The following is a 19,789-nucleotide window of genomic DNA, read 5'->3' as shown; positions in this document are numbered from 1 at the left end:
TTTCGATATGATTCTGCTGATTTGGTCCTCACATCTCAAGAAAGGTGTTAAGCAGCGTTACTTATCTCAACGAGCTTCAACGAATCTCTAGTAAAAGTGATAGGAGCCTTAATTAAAGGAATGTAGTACACAAACTCTATTCGTATACTATTTCATCTGATAAACACTGTTTACCATTCCAACCTCGCTTCAATATTCACGAATTAACTATATTTGACAAATTATTTTCTTTTAAATTCTTAAATATTTTTGCAAATATATCCAGTTATAATTTTAATTTCTACATTCTCATGATGTCTCGAAACACAAGTATATAAATTGCTCGACTGTTTAATTGTCTTCCCAACAAATTTTGCATGCTAAGTCTCTCGCGATCCACATATGTCGACAATGGTCCCTCTGTGCGTCGCATCGCAGAAATATTCACACTTTCCAGGATCGCGAGTGCGCGGCAGATGCCGAGAATGATTGCGCTTATCGTTACGCGGAAAGTGACACTAGCGGAAGGCTCGGAGGAATGAGAAACATAATCTCGGTTACGTTTCCACTATTTCACTTCGCGACTCTAATAACTTGATAATAATCGCGGCAGATCCGCGTGCGCCATCCACCTGATCGTCTGCGTTCGCTAAGTGACATTAGTTGCCAAGTTTCTGTCACCTATTAGTGCTACAGATCTTGGCAACATCTCTACGAACCGTTCCGAAATTATTTCGACACGGTAGGATCGTTCGTCGAACTCCGTTTACTTGGATACTGGAATAAAGTGCCCTTTGTTATTTGTTCTTACACGCTTTACAGTTAATTATTCGTAACACGGGGTTTGTTGTCGGAAATATCTACGTAAAAACATTTTTGTTTCTGTTGGTAAAAATGTATCGGAACTTGGCAAATAAAGTATCTCAATCGATGAGGTGGATGAGGTAGAATTAAGCCAAAGTTAAATTAAGAAGAGAAATTATTATTGTACACTAAGGAGAGATACAAAAATTCTTTTTATCTATGAGGAAATAAATTAATATAGGCACGATATTAATCAAATAATAATAAGAATAGAACACAACAAAATTGAAAGATCAGAATTTGCTTTTCCTATACTATAAAACAGAGGAAAAGGAGAAATATGTTCAAAGGAGGTTATAGAAGTATGCGGTAGATATCTGGGAAAATACTTCTACCGTTCCTGATATTAATGTCGTCGCATTGAATGTTTGTTTAGCGAAATTAGCGATCATAAAGCAGCGGACAGCTGAATGATTGCATTGTTTGCTCAATACCACGAACGCAATAAACCATGGGAAGAAAAGAGGAGAGGCCTCCAGTGACTCTCCCGCGATGCTTCGCAAGGCCTTCCAACGGCTGATTTATTATCACGATAAGTTTATTATTTTCGATCACGTTTCGTATTGGTAACGGATGCGTCCGCGGGTCTCGATGCTTTATGTCGTTCCTGTCGTTCCTAAATGGCTCCCCGGTTGACAACAACGGTGTTATTACAATTTCATAAATCTAAACGTTGCTGCAAATTGGGGCCAACGGAGGTAATAGAGTTCCGCGCGTGAGACTCGTTGACATTTAGCAAGATTAAGCTTCGTAACATCGACGGAGACACTTGTGGAGTTATTTTCAGAGACTCTTGCATGGAAAATTGACGACGATTCCAATGATTGCAATGGCCGCATAGTTTAATTAGAATTTGTAAAGACTTGGTAAATGCTGTATCAAGCAGAATTTATTCGTTTAGAATTACATCTGGTGTTCATTCCTATTAATTTCATATTTTAGCAGTGGTAACTTAATTGTATATTACGTGAATTATATTTTACCTTGCTAGATGTAAATTATTTTCTGGTTGCTTGTAAGGTTATGTAAGAGAAATTGTTTAATATCTCGACTGAACAATGGATAATTGAACCTGCACGATTGTCAAGTGTCTCTGTAAAGAAAAGATGCACTTTCACAGAACTTTCTCAACAAACTTCACAATGACTGTTTTTAATGAAATTAATAAAAGTACTGACTTATGCAGAAGCCAATGAAACTATAAATTATGAGAAGACGTAAAAATATGGAGCAGTAGTATACATATAACTAATACCATAATTAGAAATATAATAATCCAATTATTACTCTGATCTAAGAGAACCAGTAATAAAATAAAGACACGAAAAATGTTCAAAAAATGAGAGTGTGGGACCTGGAACGTTCAAGCAGTATCGACCTACGACACTATCAGTCCCTGGTGCAACGTATCTAGAGATAAAATGCTCGACGTCGATAGCCGCTGAGAGCGACGCAGTCTGAATGCATACAGGGCGCAGTTGGTTGCAGCAGAAGTGCATACATCGTCTGGCCGCGGCTAGAGCACACGGACGTTCCAGAGGAAGTGGACCAGTGGGTTTTTCGATAGGTAAACAGGTGGGCAGACGGGACAAGATCCGTGGGACTGTTATCGGGGAAATATTGCAGCCACGATAATGACGGTGAGTGCAACGACGTCGCGAGGACACTGCGACAACTGTGCAATGGCCTTCGATAGCCGCTCGGAGAGATTACCGCACTGTGTACTTCAACCGCGCGGAATCTTTGGAAATTTTTACTAGAAAATGCTTTACCGTTCCCAAGGCCAAATCGGAGTGCATTCGAGCCTCGTGCGCGACTGAGCATTGATAATAGCTTATTTGAAATTTGCACGTTACCTTGAATACATTTATTGCAATTTTTGTATAGAAAAATATTTAATTATCGAACATATGTTCTTTGGAGAACATGAAGAAAAGCCTAGAGTGTTTCATTTTTTTCCTTAAACCTTATTAACATTAACTTTTTCAAACTCTGTTCGTTCATTCGTACATATGTTAAAGAAATATATACTTTTTCATACGAAATATATTAATTTATATTCACTGTTACATTACAGATATTTTTTTTTCGTAATGAATTAAAATTTGGTCAATAATTTTGAAAAAATAAAGAAGATCGAGGAATAGATCTTTATATCTTGAAATAAACTTAAAAAAAATCTTATGATTTTCTCAGATTTTGTACGAGCGAGTCTTTACAAGTCTACTTGTAAATAACTCTGCTGAGTCTTAAAGTTATCCCAAAGTGGTAATACTCGTTATTGATCAAACATAACAAACTTGTGGAAGAGTTAAAAATACTTAAGACTTTTTGTAAATACCACAGAACATCTCCAAGGTGGGAAAAAAGCCTTCAAAGTTAGGAAGTAAAAATGCATTCAGTTTTAATCATAGGTTACTAAGTTTTGACGGGAGATTTAAATTGAAAAATTATACACAGTGTCCATATAATTCAAATAAAGTAGCAGTGACTAAGGTCTTGTATACTTTTAGCATTGACACTCCTAAAGTAGATAATGTTACGTACTTACACCACTTTTAGTTAAATTATGATACCATTTCTGGTCTATAATCCTCATATAATATAGCGCGGGTCAAAAATGACTTTATAAAACGAACCAGTTTTAAGGCACACCATTTCATAGCCATATATCATTCGAATCATTAAGACTTTTTGCTCGTGAAACTATCGCCGCCAGAAGGAAATGTGGTCTCGCTTTCACGATAATTGGATTAGTTGCGAAATAATAGGAGCTCCAAGAGCGTGACAAATCGTAGAGATTTTACATAGCATTTCGCGAAAGCGATTCATGTTCGTCTGATGGAGACGCATAGTAAATGTCAGATTTTCAATTGCATGCCTCGGTATCGCTTTTCACGAGGTCGAGCTACCGATATCGCGCTCAAGTACTGGGGACATTTTATTTGCTTCGAATTCCTGCATTTATGAACAGTTCTATGTGTCTTTAATAGCCCTGGAAAAATTGAAGTTGATCGTAGATAACACGAACTCTTTTATCAACCCTTTTTTGTGCGAAACTTAATTTCTTTATATAATTCAGATCGTATAGAATAAACTGACATTCGATTAAATATTGATTTACATAAATCATCACTGTAGTTTCATACCATTGTAAAAAATTCAAGCAAAGAGCGAGGATCAAGATTTTTCCGATCGATAGCGTCCGCGCGTGTTCGCGGATTAGGCACGAAATAATGGCGGGACGGGGCAAACGGAGAGGCTCGATCCGTGGATTTCTCGGTGCAGAGGATTTTTCGATGCATTCACTACCTTTCGAATGTTTATCGTAACTCGCATCTAATTATTTTCCACTTCGTGCGAACGGACCGACTCGTGTGCTCTATCTACCGTGACGCCTGGAGAAACGTGTCGAACATGAGCGCGAGACGTCGTCTTATCGAGCGACTGTAAAGTGTGTGCCTTTGTCGAGAGCGACGAGTTCCTCGAAACTTTAATGTTTCGATCGGCACACGGATAGCGACGATTGCAAACTACAAATTATTCGAGGCACGCGACAAACGGCGCGGCGGACTTTTACCGCTGGAAGAAAGTCGCTTATTGTTTCTAGCCGAGGGAAATCAAATGCTGACTCGGGACCTCGGCGTCTCGTGATCTCATGATTATGCATAACTTCTGATACCTTGTTTCACGATCGTAGAAGCTATAGAGTCGGGTTTATTGTTATTTCTCGCGATAATTAATTTTCTGGGGAATTGCTTCATCGTATCAGAATTTTTCTCTCACTTTAGCGGACAAGTTTATTTGCTGTTTCTGTTGTTCCACGATAGTTTAGGCAGTATTGTTCTGTACTAGTTTAGCTGTCGCACCTTGTATAGAAGAGTGACCAAGTGCTTAACAAAATTTCGTTTTCATCGATACATTGACCTCTGCAAGCTCTGTTTAGTTTCAAATCGTTCAAATACGAGATGTATCCGTTTGATCGTTGATATCACTGCGAACGTCACTCGATTATCCTGCTCGACAGTGGTAATTTAACTAATGCGATTAAATTGACCTAAGCTGATATCTAGGTCGGCGCGATTAGAGGGAAACACCGTAGCACGAGATTAATTTATTACAGTGCTCTAACCCCCTGAACAGTTCCTCGCGATTGTCGTTGAGTAACGCATCTTCCGAAGCTATTTTATTCATGTGAAATATGAAGACGTATCACGGGAGTGTTCATGTTTCAGAATGTTTCAGTTGCAAAAGATGCAAAACTGGAAATGAAGATATACAGGTGGTATACTCGAGGAGAAAGTAATTCCTTTTAGTTGCCGGGTTCACCTGTTGCATTTGATATCTGATCGAAGATCCATCAACTCTTCGTAATGGCTCCAAATTATATCGAGAGAAAATATTTAATAATAGGCCTGTACTGTATCTTGGAACAATTTATAATGTTCAATAATTTTTTCTATAATTAAATTGTAAGAAAGTAATCTTCATTGTTCTCTTCGATATCATATTGGATCGTTTAATTTTACATTTTCTTTTTTCGTAGATGCAAGAAAAAACATAATTCAGTTTGGGAAAATTGTTTTCTCCAATGTAACGTTTGTCATACTTTAGGTCCTTTTCTTGATCTATCCTTTACACGTACAGAAACGCGAGGTTGGGCTCCCTACAATTATTTCAGTATAAAGGTATCCAATATTTGTATTCCCCTTAGATTGGTTTCATCGCTATCGAAAACGTAATCGTACCAAACACCACTGAAATCATACCTACGTAACCAAGCAATGTTTCCAATTCCAATTCAAACAGAAGAAAGAGTTGCTCCAATTCTTCTTAAACCGAATTAAATTAAGATTGCGCGCTCAGTTAACGAATCTTTTCGCGAACTGGATTCAGATCTTGGTAAACCAGTGCACAAGATTCACGGTCGTTCCTCTTATCGCGCTTTTTCATGGAATTCAACCATTAATCCTAAACGCAGTTGCTCGTTTCACGTTCAGTCCGCAGGAAGTCTCGTCTCCTAAAGGCATCTAAGACGCGCCGCTCGCGGATGTATCGCCGATACATCTGTTTTTCCCCTGTTACGCTATAAATTAGACTTACGATTAGAAAGTTATAAGTAGCAATGCGAACATGCCCTAACGAGAGAAACTCTCTGTCGATTCGTGTGACGAGTGGCGAGTTTGCGGATTACACGTGTCTCTTTGTAGGAACAGGCTAATGACAGACGGATGCCACGTTTCTGCTTTGGAATTGAGACCGAATACTCGTCGTCGTAGATGGAGAAGATGGTGCTCTTATTTAGATTCGTGTTCGCAGATTTGGATTAATAGGCGCGTGCCTAGGATCCATTTCCGTTTACCCTGTTACGCTATAAATTTGCTTTGAGATTAGAAAGCTGGAAGCGATAGGTGCCTGCCCCTATCGAGCGAAATTTCATCGATTCGCCTGGTAAATAGTAGAATCACTTGGCGCGCGAGTTTAAATAATTGTACGTTAGTCGGAGGGAGATTTTCACTTGGTATTATGAGATCTTCGTGTTCCGCATACTTCGGTACCGTGTGGGAAATATCACAGATAGAAGATAAATATACGGAATTAATACTGCGGATATGTATGGGTGGCTGGGAATCACAGTGGTATTATTAAAAAATTGAGCACATGCTGAGTGAAATCATGGTGTAGGTCAATTTCTTATATGTCTTTTACTTCCGTAGGGCGGATGTAAATCAGTGACCACATTTTTATACGTTTCAACTTAAAATTGGTATTCATTACCTTTTACAACCAGTATCCCTGTCGGTGGCCAATAAATTAAGAAGAAAAAACCAGCGCAATTCAATTTCTTCACCAGTGTGTACCGAAATCCCAGATGGGTGATGTCAGAATAGAATTCAGGTCACTTCGGTACTCTCTTCGAGGTTGACACGTAGTTATCTCCACTGGTTTCTGAAACTGCTGACACGGATCCTGTTTATCACTCCCTCTCACTGTTTCCCGTTCTCGCTCTCTATGTGTTCAGAGGCGAGCACAATTGGAGATAGATAATATCGCTCAATTCCTGACACACCCACCTGTTCCTTAAACTGCCACTAGCAGGTGGTAACTTGAAGAGAGAAGTCCAATACTTACATCAGACACGATGAAGCTTCGAAGGGATGTAATCCAATTCTCAAAACCAAACCACCAAACCACCCTCTACAAAAACCATCTCATATTCCCACCCTCCGTAAGTACATCTTCCTTTCCTAAGCATAACATTCTAACTTGGCTAGTCAATACAGGACCAGCAACAATTCAGGGAAAGAGCCGAAAATCATCTTAATGGACCGAAGCACCCTCTGCAAAGGCCATCTCATGTTTCCACCCTCCCTAACAAGGGAACAATGGACACATGCCGATTTTGATCAAACTTATGTGGGAGGTAGTTCTCGAAAAAATACATGTAACGTATTTTTTTATTAACGGCAATCGTCCAGACTGAAGGGGTGAAAACAGCCCCTAAAGTGGGGGGTGAGAAACATGTTTTTTTAAATTACTTGGAAACTACAGGAGCTAGGACAATTTTTTTTTTTAAATTAAGCGTTTTTGAATGGGTAATTCACTCATGCCAGAAAAAAGTTGTTCGTCTATTTCATTTAAATAATATATATTTTTTCAGTTCATTTGAACGGTAGAAATGAAGTTAACCAATGTTTCCATTGCAATGTCGGTCTAAGTATATCTTCCTTTCCTAAGCATAGCATTCTAATTTACCTAGTCAATACAGGATCGGTAACGCTGCAGCCGTAAGAGATCTCCAGAGGAACGCGGCTCTCGTCTGAAAAGGTTCCGCAGAAGGCACGTGGCGAACGGGGCTTTAGTTGAAGGGTTACACACCGGTCGGGTTGGCATTTCTCATTAAAGGCGACCGGCGCTCGAGCGGGGAATGTCTCCGGGCATCCTCGTAACTCCTCGCCCGTAACTTTCCTTCCTTGTTCCGCGATAAATAACCGCTCGGTACGGTCGCGCCTCCGCTGCGCTCTGGCCAGCCTCGGTGGACGCTAAGCGAGACCGAAGGGTCAGGGGGATGGGGGCGGGAGAACGGGGTGGAAAGCCCGGTATCACTCTATCACCGCTGCCTTCCTTCGGGGTAAGGCGATGTGATCGGATTATGGCTCGCGGACACGCTTAATGCCTGGCGAAAATTTATGCGAACGCCGCGGCATACCGCGCGCGGCATTCGCGAATAATTATGCGGGTCACTCTCGAGATTATGTAAGCGGAGCGTTCTTTCATTTTCAACCCGGCTCGTGGACTCTCTCTTTCTCCCACCAGCCCTACCCTTGTTTCCTCCGTCTGGCTACCTCACTTCCTCGATCTTTCTAATCTCATTGTTTATCGTTTCGGGGCACGTCTGGTCGCGCTTGGCGGATTCAGCGGCTGGGGGATATCAATGGACGGGGCTACTTGCTTCTATTTGTAGGTTTTTCGTGTAGGAGTTTCTGCTCGGCTGATTTGTGCCCGCCTGAAGCACGGCTGACTTTCTTGGGCTCTCGTTGTGAGACTATTTCCTTCGAGGCGAAGGATACCTCGCCTCGAGTGCCCTGATGCGTTTCTGATGCCGCGCCGCGAGTTTTAGTCGATGGGGCAGGGGAATCACTGTTCCTAGAAACATTCCGCGGGAGATAACTCGTGTTCAAATTCCAATTTTGCGGGGCAATCAGTAATTTCTTTCTACTCGCGTGTCCTGGTCCAGTTTAAGTGGATAGAGAGTAGGTGCGCTGGAAACATTAGGAATGGACGTGGTCTTGCACTTCGAGTGGAATCTCTCAGGGCTCTATCTGCATTCAAACTTTGATTCGGGATAATTCGTTGTTGGGATAATATTACTATTTATGTCTATAGAATAGGGAAATATTGGAAGCGTGATAAGTGATAGACTTCTAACTACATTGTGGAAAAACATCTTGGATTTGAATTCCAATTGAGTCATCTAGAATTCTGTTTCCTCGAGTCTAATATTCCAGGCTAACTATTGGGTTGTCCAGAAAGTTCGTGGAAATTTTTAAGAAAAATTCAAAGGCATATTTGAATTTTGATATGTATTTATTGACTTACATACAGTCAGTCGCATAAGTATTCGTACCCTCTATGTCTATTGAAGACATATTTCTGAATTAAATGATAGGTTTGATGTTTCCAAATCATTATTTTATTATGAATATGTACATGAATAAACTTTAGACATGTACACATTTATAATAAAAAATTTATTTGGAAACATGGCATCCATCACTTAATTCAGACAAGCTTCTTCAATAAACATAGATGGTAAGAATACTTATGGAACTGACTGTAGGTACCATTTTGTTCCACAACCTTTCCACCTTTTAAGGGATGTATACATGTCATTTGTTGTCAACCATTTCGATATATTCAAACCTGTACCAAACAGATCGTCATGGACTTCCAGGAAATCTAATAGATTGAGTTGAACAGAAACGTTGTCTAACCTTCATATTCACTCTGCAGAAGGCAACTCAGATAAGAAGACAGAATTTTGGATCATGGTTTTATGACTCTCCTCGTGTTTGAGATCCACCGTGGTAGAACTGGAGGATGTTCATAAGATAAGAAGCTGGTAATGAATCATGGATACTTGATTATAGTTATTAAAAGCAATCGACGAGTTTTTATTAGACTGCATTAGGAGCTTCTTATCTCGATATGTGGGTCAGCAGAAAGTGTTACTGGGAATCTCAAAGATGTTTAAGAAATCGGTTGCAGTAGGTTTCATTCGATCAATGAAATTATAATTCGTTTAGAAACGAGACTGCGAAATCTATTGAGAATAATATCCATGACTTATTATTAATTCTTGTAAAAAATTGAGCTTCGACCCGTTAAATACCGAAATGAATAAATAAAATGCACGCTCCATATCGGAATATAAACTTCCAACATGGAAGAGTTAGAAAGTTCGCAGAAGCGACTTTTCTGAAACGGAATCGACGCGAATCCTCGTGTTCTCGGACAGAGAGCGAGAGTGAGAGAGTGGGAACGTATCGTTCGACAAATTCCTCGCTTGTCAGAAGGATAGTTTGAAGAATACGTCTATAAATCGTCGGCACTTTCGCGGGAGAAATCTTAAAATAAGCCCAGGACTCGGACCTCTATCGTCCGGCTCGTTTTGTTTTGAGGCAGCGTTTGTTGAGTCACTAGTACGTTATGCGGCGATAAAGTGTCGCAATACATCAACCTGCAACAAGTTATCGCCGAACAGGCAGTATTTCTGCCGACGATAATTACTCCTGAACCAGGCATCGTTATTGCTAGGGTAGCAATTAGTTCCACATACATGAACGATTTCTAATTGGGACTCCATTAAATACCTGCGCTTTATTTATTTCCCTTTTCGTTCAATCAAAATCGCGGTACGCGTAATCGTGCACCGGCAACAATTTCCATGATGTAGACAACAATTGATTATTCCTTTTTGCCTGCGAAGGCCCTGGGTAAAAGTTGTTATTCGCGAACGACTTCCGAACGATTTTTTAGTTCGGAGTACAGGTTAAACGACAGGTTTTAAAAGAATGATGATTGATTACAGATTGCTTGATTTTAATTCTAAAGGCACGGTTCTTGAGTGGTAGGAGTTTTCGAGGTAACCAGAAGGACGGATTTAGTGTTAATTCGATCATATTCATCGTGAATTTTCGAATGTCACATTTTGGTTTTTGTGTTTCGTGTTCCCAAATAAATGCATTAGTGATCATTAATTAAGAAGCTTTCCTGTTCGCCATCTTGCTAGCTCTGCGCGTATATTCTCTTTGCCCCTCGATCTTCCACCAGTCCTTGATAGGCCGTGTTCGATCGCCGTTTATCGGGATATAGAGTTAACGGTAATTCTTAATTATGAATCTGTCGCTCATCATCGTTGAATAACTTTATCGATAAGCTCGTATTTTTGGGAAAATGCGCATTCCATCTGCGTTCGATCGAATTACTCTAATTTCGAACGACTGGTCTCAATTGCATGGTGGAAAATTAGTCGATCTATCAAGTGTTTCTACATCGATTTAAGTATCATTCCAGTAGCTTCATTTTGCGGTATGTTGCAACGATATTATCATTGCAAAAATTCAAAGAGACCAGAGAGTACCTGTTTTATAAACAATATATCAGTTTGCTATTACTGGTGCAGTGAGCTTGAATGTAATTGGTGGATCAAGGCCACCGTTTGCAAGCCAGATTTGTCTCTTACTTTTGTTTGCCTCTCTGGTTAAAACAGAGAGGGTATGACTGCAGGTTTGCGCAAAGAGTCGAGTGGTGGGGTAAACCACTCAATGGCCTTGAGCGACCCGTTGATTTTGATTCGATTAGATATTGTAATGTACGCAATGGTCGCTCGCAGTTAGCTCTATATTATCTCGGATAACGATTAGAGCTGTCCACAATATTTCTCTTTACATCACGCTAAATGTAACCTTGCACCTCATTGTTTCTATTACGTAGAGGTTGAGTGAGTATCGCATTAGAGACTGGCACACAGTTTCTCTAGGTCGCCACAGTTGAAGAAACGTAAACAATGGCGGCAATGACTCTATCGCAGTCAATTGGAGTTAACTTTGCTAAATAGAAAATTGAGTATCGGCCATTTTTGCATGTGTATGGAGGAGCGATATATCTCTCCTTGGCACTAAACGGGTTAATTATGCGTTTATCACAGTATTATGAATCGCTCTCAGTCTTCTTCTTTCCGTTGCTCCATAGTTTTAATAATGTTTACACTATTTCTTACATTCATTTGTATATCTGTTGGGGCCCCTTGGCCCCCTACAGCTCGGGTCAAATTGAATATCTAATCGTCAAAAACCCATCTGCATCTTCGGCTAGTTCGCAACGAAGGGTTCTGTTTCTCAGATAACACGTTCCGTTCCATGCTAAAACCACGCAGTCAACATCCATTCTCATAACGGCCAACTGTCCTCCGCGGGTACAGGTTTCAAAGGTAACAAAATATGATAGCTGGATGCGAGTCAAAGCGGATCCTAGAAAGCGGCTTAGAATGGCATTAAAACTGTCCATCGACGTTAAATATTGGCGCAATTAAGAGAGCTCGTAAACAAGATAAGAGCGCGACCATGGTTGTATTATTTATAAATTGCGGGCAGAATTTGTAGCAAGTGTCTTTTTTTCTTTCGATGCTCGCGAGATACATATATCCATTAGAGGAGTCGATAAATATCGACACTCCTCGGGCAGCGTCGCGCACCTTGCACGAGAGTCTCGTCCGTTGATGTGGAAAAATCGTTCGATACAGATGGAAAACGGCACACGGAGCTGGTTCTAGGAAACGCGACGTAATCGAGTGATTTATACCGGCGATAGCGCGGAATCTGCTGGCATGTTCGCGATTTGACAAAAATCGTCGCCAGACTACACGAACGATATAAATCAATCGGTGATATTATAATCAAGATTCCGCTGTGTTGTACATCCGTGTACGCTATTTGTCTCGCGTAAGTGCCTGTCAACCCTGATAATTGTTTCACGATTATTACACGCGCCGCGGCGGTCCAGAAAAGTGGAACGGCTTGCAACTACGAATCAACGAGTCCTGTCCAGTCGGTGATACTTTGTAACATTTTCTAACTTAACTTTAATTGCATGATTTCATCTCTAACTTCGGTTTTCTTTGATGAATCGTTTACAGAAAGGAATTTGTGTATTATATGAGCCATTCACTGCACAAATCGATGAATTCCATCGATACTGATGGGGACGAGACGAGACGAAACGAGATTTCTACGATCTCGATCTTGATCTCAAAAAATCTCGAAACATGCATATCGATCTCGAATGTTCGATAATTTAGAATATATGATCTCAATCTCGATCTCGACGAGATCTTGACGTGATTTTGACAAGATTGGCAATACAGTTCAAAATATACCAACATCTGTTGTGTTATTACGAACGATATACAAGTTTTCCAGTTCTTAGATTATACGAGATTAAAGATTACATGCCTGTTAAAAATTAAACCAGGCAAGCAAGCATAATCTTAATCGCATCAAGAGATAAAGTTACTCAAGATAAATATCATTTCTCAATACTCGGTAGTTTTTCTAAAAAAAAAAAAAAAAAAGCCTCGAAGAGCTACTGCTCTCACCTCACCCGATTCACAGAGGAACTTTCTATTCGTAATAAATTTTTCCAACGGACTTAGGGCCAGGGGGCAGCCGTGCACGGTGAGAAGTATCGATACTTATCGATAATTCTAATGGCCACCCCGTGATTACGGGGGTCGACGATGAGTTACGGCCGCGGGCGTGTATCGTCAAGAGTTGCCCGTTCCTCTTGCGGCTTCCACTCGTTTCGTAACACGGTAACGCGCGAATCGTGCCGCAAATTGACCGATTGGAACTCGGCTAGCAGGTATAACGGCTACTCGCCGCTCGATCGATCGGGATCGATCGCCCCGTGCACGCGCGCGCACCGGCTCCCTATACGCGAGGGATCCATACCAGGACCGCGTGATCGAGCCTGAAATCGTTCTGCACGTGCTGCGATCTCCGTGAACGTGTTCCCGCTGGGAGGGAATTACTCTCGCGTCCAGATAACCCCGTCCATCGTCCCAAGAACGCCCTTTTGCGTATTACGACAGATCTTGAGTCGTCCAGAAACCGAAACTGGGTCTACGTAGTCTCATTATTAGGCTAAGTAGAGTTAAGAACGATCTAGATGTGAATTGTGAAATTTAAGGAAGAAATTGTAATGGGACTGTATTAATGATTAGACGAAACTAATCATCGTGTGGGGTTTTGGAAGATTGTTTATTTTAAGGTTTGATAAGTTGGTCTGGAAAGGTTTCCGTTGTCCTATGTTTTTAATGGGGGCATCGCGAAAGATTTTTCAGATCCTCCTTTTTCAAAACTATAGAAGAAGCTGTTGATACATAAATATTACTATAAGTGAACTAAACTATATTCGAATATAGAGAGTGACTATTTCAGTCTGCAAAGGACTGCTTTCACTATAATTCCGCTATCATTTCATGCAGACATCGCGACAGTTACTGCTCGCTATCTTAAATGCAGTTACCCACATAGATCAATTACCAAACATTTCAATTATTGCTAAGACCGCGTCTTCCCTGGCCAAGATATCCTCGTTTACGTAGTATCGCGTGCAAGCATCTCTGCCACGGAAAACAACCAGAAGAGGAAGTGACTCGAATAGAGTGGGAGCAAGTCGAGGGGATAAGAAACCACGCGGAATGGACTCGTAGTTCCCGACGACATCATTTAATCACGGTTTCGCTAAATACTTCTCGAAGCGTCCAACAGCCGCATTGGAGAACGTTAAGGGGATAGCCTGGTTGCGAACTGCAGGCTTCGGCTAGTTTGAGGTTTCGTGAAAGAGGTGATTACTTAGCAGGACGTTGGGAGCTGCCGTAATCGGATCAACCCGAGGGTGCTTGGAAAGTCGACGACGGAAACTCGTTGCGTGTTCCTGGGGATTAGGTGCGATATACGTCCAACTTATCGCGTTAGTTGAAATTTTGAAGGAAAAGAGCGATGGGAGGGTAATTAGGAGAATGGACGGACACGTGGGTAAACGTTTGCACCTAATTTCACCGTGAGCTCTGTCGCGTATGAAGATATGAGGATATTGCAAAAGAAGTAGGAAACATCATTTGTAGCTGATCGAAATTCAACATTACTGGATCAACACTTTGCACTCGGATGTCCCCACTGAGGGGATGTTGGAAGTCCAGAGAACTTTGGTGGAAATCGAACAAAATAAATTGCCTGGAGCACGACATTTTCAAAAACGTACACTTCCTTGGAGGTTTCCATTCAAGTAGCACGAACAAATAAATCAAAGTAGCATTACAATAAATTACACGGTTTTTAAGCTACATTATTTAATACAACACTATTCCTCTTGGCATATCTTGCAAGAAAATAGGTTCAAGTGCAAAGGGTTAATAAAGTAACAGTTCATTTCGTTAGTTTTATTTTCTGTGCAATATTTTAATGGTAGTAATAGATTCTATGGTGGGTCTGGTGGCTTTGGCGATGGTCGTCGATCACGCTTGTGTAATTCAGCGATTTTTCGAAATCACACGGAGGGATAATTGCACGTAACGGTGTGCATCGTGGAGGCAGAGTTGCCATAGGATATCATCCTATGAAGCAGCGTAGATATGGCTTGAAAATCGTCCCGACATTCGGAGCGAGGCGCTCTTGGCGACGAACTAGAACGATCGACAATCTCGATTAGCACGGTAACTCTGCACCGTTATGCCATAAATAATTGGTCACGACCACGGTATCACCAAATCCGTTCGTTTAAGTCCTTCCGCTCGCTTCGCGGATATCATATTTTTCTATAAGCTGGTACAATGTCTTCTGGTCCAGTACTGTGTTGCCGGAGGATTCAAATACAGAATATTTCATTCGTACCTCTTGTAAGTAATTATTTACTTAAGACAAGGTGGTTTCGTTGAATTTTAAAATTAATTAGAGCTAGACATGCTGAGATTATACGATTTATCGAAAAAGTATAGAAATCACATTGAAGAAAACTCTTGAATACAGGTGGAAACGATTGAAACAAAGAAGTGATAAATTTGTCTTTCATTGACAAATATTTAAAAAAGAATGTAGTACATAATAATGTATTATTTCGTTAATAAATGCAGCGATCTAGTGACGAAGAAATTAACAATCAAATCAATACGTATAAAGTTTATGTTGTGGACTGTGTGAGTTTTTCTAATATATAATTTATTTGATGATTGTATTCTGAGATGTTCCTATGAGACTGGTCTGCTCTTCGATAAAAATTTTCCAGGTGAGAGGGAGGTTTCTCAGGCCCTTTGTACCCGTCTTGAAAAGCAAAAATACCCAAGGATTTTTTTGCAATTAAAATCGTAGCCACATTTGTCCTGATAATTGCAAAGATAGTGGCTGACAATGTATGTTGGATGGTCCCCTACTTATTGCAGAACGTAATCTGGATGCCCTCTTGTACTTCCGTTATTAATCATTTTCCTATCGGCGATTAACTCGGTCGTCCGCACAAAGAACCATCGTTCAATGTACGTATCGATTAATATGCGAGAGCTGCTAGACGCGCCGCTGAACAATCTCGTCGTGCATTACGATTCTTCACTCGCGATTGTTTCTTTTCATTTATTTCCTCCTGGCCAATCTCACGAGGACACGATGCGTTAATTAGGGACATCATTGGTATAATATTCAATTCGAGTTTAACACGTTGAATGCCAGACAAATATTATTGAAAATCTCTGCTAGAAATTAATATTATTTAGACCATTGGGGACTGCATAATCAAACATTTATCGTGGTACTTATTTTTGTAACTTCATAAAAACTCACAAATTTCATTCCATTTTCAATTCATTTTAGTATTTCAGTAAAAAGCATTGTCACCCATATATGGGTGACACGACGATCAACGTGTTAACCTCTGCTGAGAAGCACAGGTTCAGCTTTTATTGCTTCAACTTTTATAAAATTTTAGAAATCAAACGATAAATTTTCTAATTTCTGGAAGCACGTGAAAATCCATTCTCAGCACATCCAAGTATTTGCTATCCTCTGATCAATTTTGAAATGCCTTGGCTCCGAGGATACCCAACCGTGGGAGAATTAAATCACAGTTGGGACCGAGGCATTGTCCATTTCATACCTCGTTATTTCGCACAACGAAAGATTCCTGTTACCATCACAATGGACGACCTCTGTACACGCAGACTTCGTGGTAGCTACTCTAGGTGGTCAGACCCGCGCGGGTGATCTCCAAAGGCGTGCTTTGCATCCGTGCGAATCGAGCCACGAATAGATGGATAGTCGTTGGCAGGCTCGATCTGTAAAGCCGGTAATTACGCCTATTAGCGCCGTGCTGATTGTTTTGGTCGTGGGTTGCCTTTTTCCCAAGCGGTACCCCTCTCGAGCTGCGCTTCCCTTGCCTATCTCCGCTACCTGCGGTGAGCTAGTCAATGCAGTATTCCCTTCAGGGCGGCACGCAGGAAGATAGGAACCGATTAGTACTCACTTTGACCGGCAATTAAAGGATTTTAATGAGAGGGAAATTTACTCGTGCGCTGCCGGCCTCTCTCCTATTTCTTTTCCGCTGTTGATCAGATGAACGCGACCCGATAGGAGGGATGATCGAGCGCCGCGATATCGATTTCGGTGTCTAATGAGAAGGAGTTACAATGGAGGGAAGGATTTATCTATAATGCGCGCGGTAACGATCTGTGAATTATTGTGTATCAGCGGGGTTCTCGCTTTTGATCGGGGACCATTGATGTCTTGGATCTCCTACGATGGAGGTTTCGATAAGCGATAAGTAATTGCTCGGGATTCGTGATTCATGCGACGGAGGCAATTCAATTTTTATCTACGGAGAGCGTGTTTAATTTATTTATTTAGTCATTCATTTTTTCGATTAATGTCTTTATTGTGCGAATATGCAAGGGCGTTTACCTAAGAATAGCGATTATTCTAATTATGTCTGGTGCCTAATACTGCATTTAATGTATTTAATTAACGTATCAATTACACAAATACGTAAGGACGTTCATATATGATGAACGAGATTTCTAATTTAACCTGTCGCATATAATAATACAGCTGATACGAAGACCTACATATAGTGTTAAGTGAAAAACTGTACTGATCAAAACAAAGGTTCATAGTTCTAAAGGTATCCGAGGAATAAACTAAAAGATAAGAGAAACTTTTTTATTTAATTCAGTCATTTTCGTACCGGTCATGATAAGGTTTTCACGGTTTGTGGACACATAAAAAAACAATCTCAATATGTTTCGCTCCATACAGAAAAAATATTGTGAAGGGTTAATTTACAATTCCGCCTTCCAAACTTGACAATTATCAGAGTCACTTGTTGCTCGATTAGATAAACAATTCTTCGAAATGTTGCCACATATTTTTCAAATAAATCTGGGAGCGAGTGGTGCTAAATCGTTTCTCCATGAACTCCAGTCTCCAGCGTGCATCGTGTCGCGCCGCTGCCTTCGTCGTGCGCTACCGATTATCAGTACGTGTAATTACTTTTCATGGGCGCCGACTCATTATGCAGGCCTGCAAGAACTTATTTGTTTTACTACGACCAATTATGCAATTATCTTCTTGTTCCCTTGTTAGGAATCGCTTTTCGCTCCACGTAGAACAGGTTCGCGATAATACTCTTAACTTGGCGAGCAGCGTAATATCGATCGATTTAATACCGATTTTCCGTTATTTATTTATCTTCTCCTTGATCTAAAAAATAATATCGAGAAGCACAATAGACGGGGAAAACGTGCACAGTCTGTGGATCGAATTTTCACTCGTTTGTAATCTTATCTAATTACCAAAATAAAATGGTGCCATCAAAGTAAAGAATTATTGGTCGTACGAGCAAGATTAATAGAAAACCCTTTCATTCATGAATCGTCTAAAAACGATTTCTTGGAAATTTCTATTTACAGTACCACGTATATAATAATTTAATTCATTTAATAATTCCGAATTCATAACCATTTGGCTGTCCGTACAATAGGAAGACAATCTCGAACAACTCAATTTACTTAACACACGTCAAATTATTTAAATACTACTCCAGTCCAGAATTATATTCGCCAAATATTTGAGTCGCAGTACTGTTCGAACAATCACGCCCAGAATAATTCGACGAGAATTCCCCAGGCCTAATTATCGTTCGGGATGCAAATAAAGCCAGCCAGTTGAGGCACTCGCACCGGCGTTCCAGGTGTGTAACTACCGACGTCAGGTGAGCACCGATAAATTGCCAAATAACCCGTATAAATCCGTTCTTTTTATTATCGATGTCCGGGGTCTTATTCAGCGTTCATTCGCTTTATTCATTGTCCGCGGCTGAAACCGCGCATTTATCGTCTTAGGAATCCTTGCCGGCGTTTTACGAGGCAGATATATTGCGAAGTCGTTCCAACGAGCGAGCCACGACCGATCGAGAAGTCAGATTCCGAATTCGCACGCCAGCATTTTTATCCTGTCCGACGGGAACGCTCCGCGCACCAACGTTACGGAGCCGATACATTTGCATCGTGGCCGTGCTCGCCTTTAAATGGAACGCTCTCGAACGAACCTTCTCTATAAATCCGCGCCGATAAGAACTTTCGTCATTGCCACGCCGCTACCGGGATTTTTTATCATTGAAAATCATTTTATTTTTTAAACAGGGGGGGTGCTAACGGGGAAATGTAACATTTGTGACATACAATGAAGCATGGATAGAGACAGGGAGAAATTGATAGATATGAGATACTGGAATACGAGGAGTGCTAACGAAGAAAAGCTCTTTACTGAGTTTCATTTTCAATCCCTTGATTCTCACGACGAGCGTGAAATCTGTTAATTTTTTCTCACGCGAAGTGAGAACGGGGGGAATTTAATTCACGCTCACTCTCGATAACATGCACGGCGCTGCATCGACGTGTCGTTGCTTTCATTCCATAGAAATGTTCGAAGAAGTGCTTGTGGGTTGAAAGTCAGTGGGAAGTATTGTTATTTGGAGTTACGTACGTTTAGAACAAAGTTGTAATGCAGAATAGAGTTGGCGAAGTAGTGGCGCCATCGAGGCGCCACCTGTTTCCCTGTGGCGCTATTAGTTTGTGTACTCGCCACGCCCTGAAACGATCGAGACGATCGGCTCGGATTTATAGGAGTCAAAAATCAGACACAAATAGGCAAGAATAGAATCAAGATTCCAGAAAATTGTATATTAACTTTCCGGGGACTTTGATGTAATCAAAACGTCACAAAGTACCAAATTTTATATTCCTAGCTCAGCGCTTTCAACCCCACTGAACAATTTTCAGATGAAAGTTATCTCCATTTCAACGTCTTCATTCCCGAGGGCGCGATTTATCCCAAACTGC

General features: G+C 40.8%; 1 protein-coding gene across 4 annotated transcripts in view; it reads left to right on the top strand.

The window, feature by feature from the left end:
* Positions 1-19,789, top strand: part of LOC128881706 (stAR-related lipid transfer protein 13) — a 358,493-nt gene that overhangs the window by 53,631 nt on the left and 285,073 nt on the right. Inside the window, exon 1 of one of the 4 annotated variants that reach the window (XM_054132996.1) lies at positions 2,395-2,483. The exons of the other annotated variants lie outside the window; for them this stretch is intronic. Coding sequence (XP_053988971.1) covers positions 2,478-2,483 — 6 coding nt within the window. The 5' untranslated portion in view covers positions 2,395-2,477. Of the gene's footprint in view, positions 1-2,394; positions 2,484-19,789 lie in introns of those variants that run through there. 4 annotated transcript variants of the gene reach the window in all.

Source organism: Hylaeus volcanicus, chromosome 1 (genome assembly GCF_026283585.1).
Source record: "Hylaeus volcanicus isolate JK05 chromosome 1, UHH_iyHylVolc1.0_haploid, whole genome shotgun sequence".
Lineage (NCBI taxonomy): Eukaryota > Metazoa > Arthropoda > Insecta > Hymenoptera > Colletidae > Hylaeus > Hylaeus volcanicus.
The sequence above is the reverse complement of the archived record's forward strand: the minus strand, read 5'-3'. Positions and strand labels throughout refer to the sequence as shown.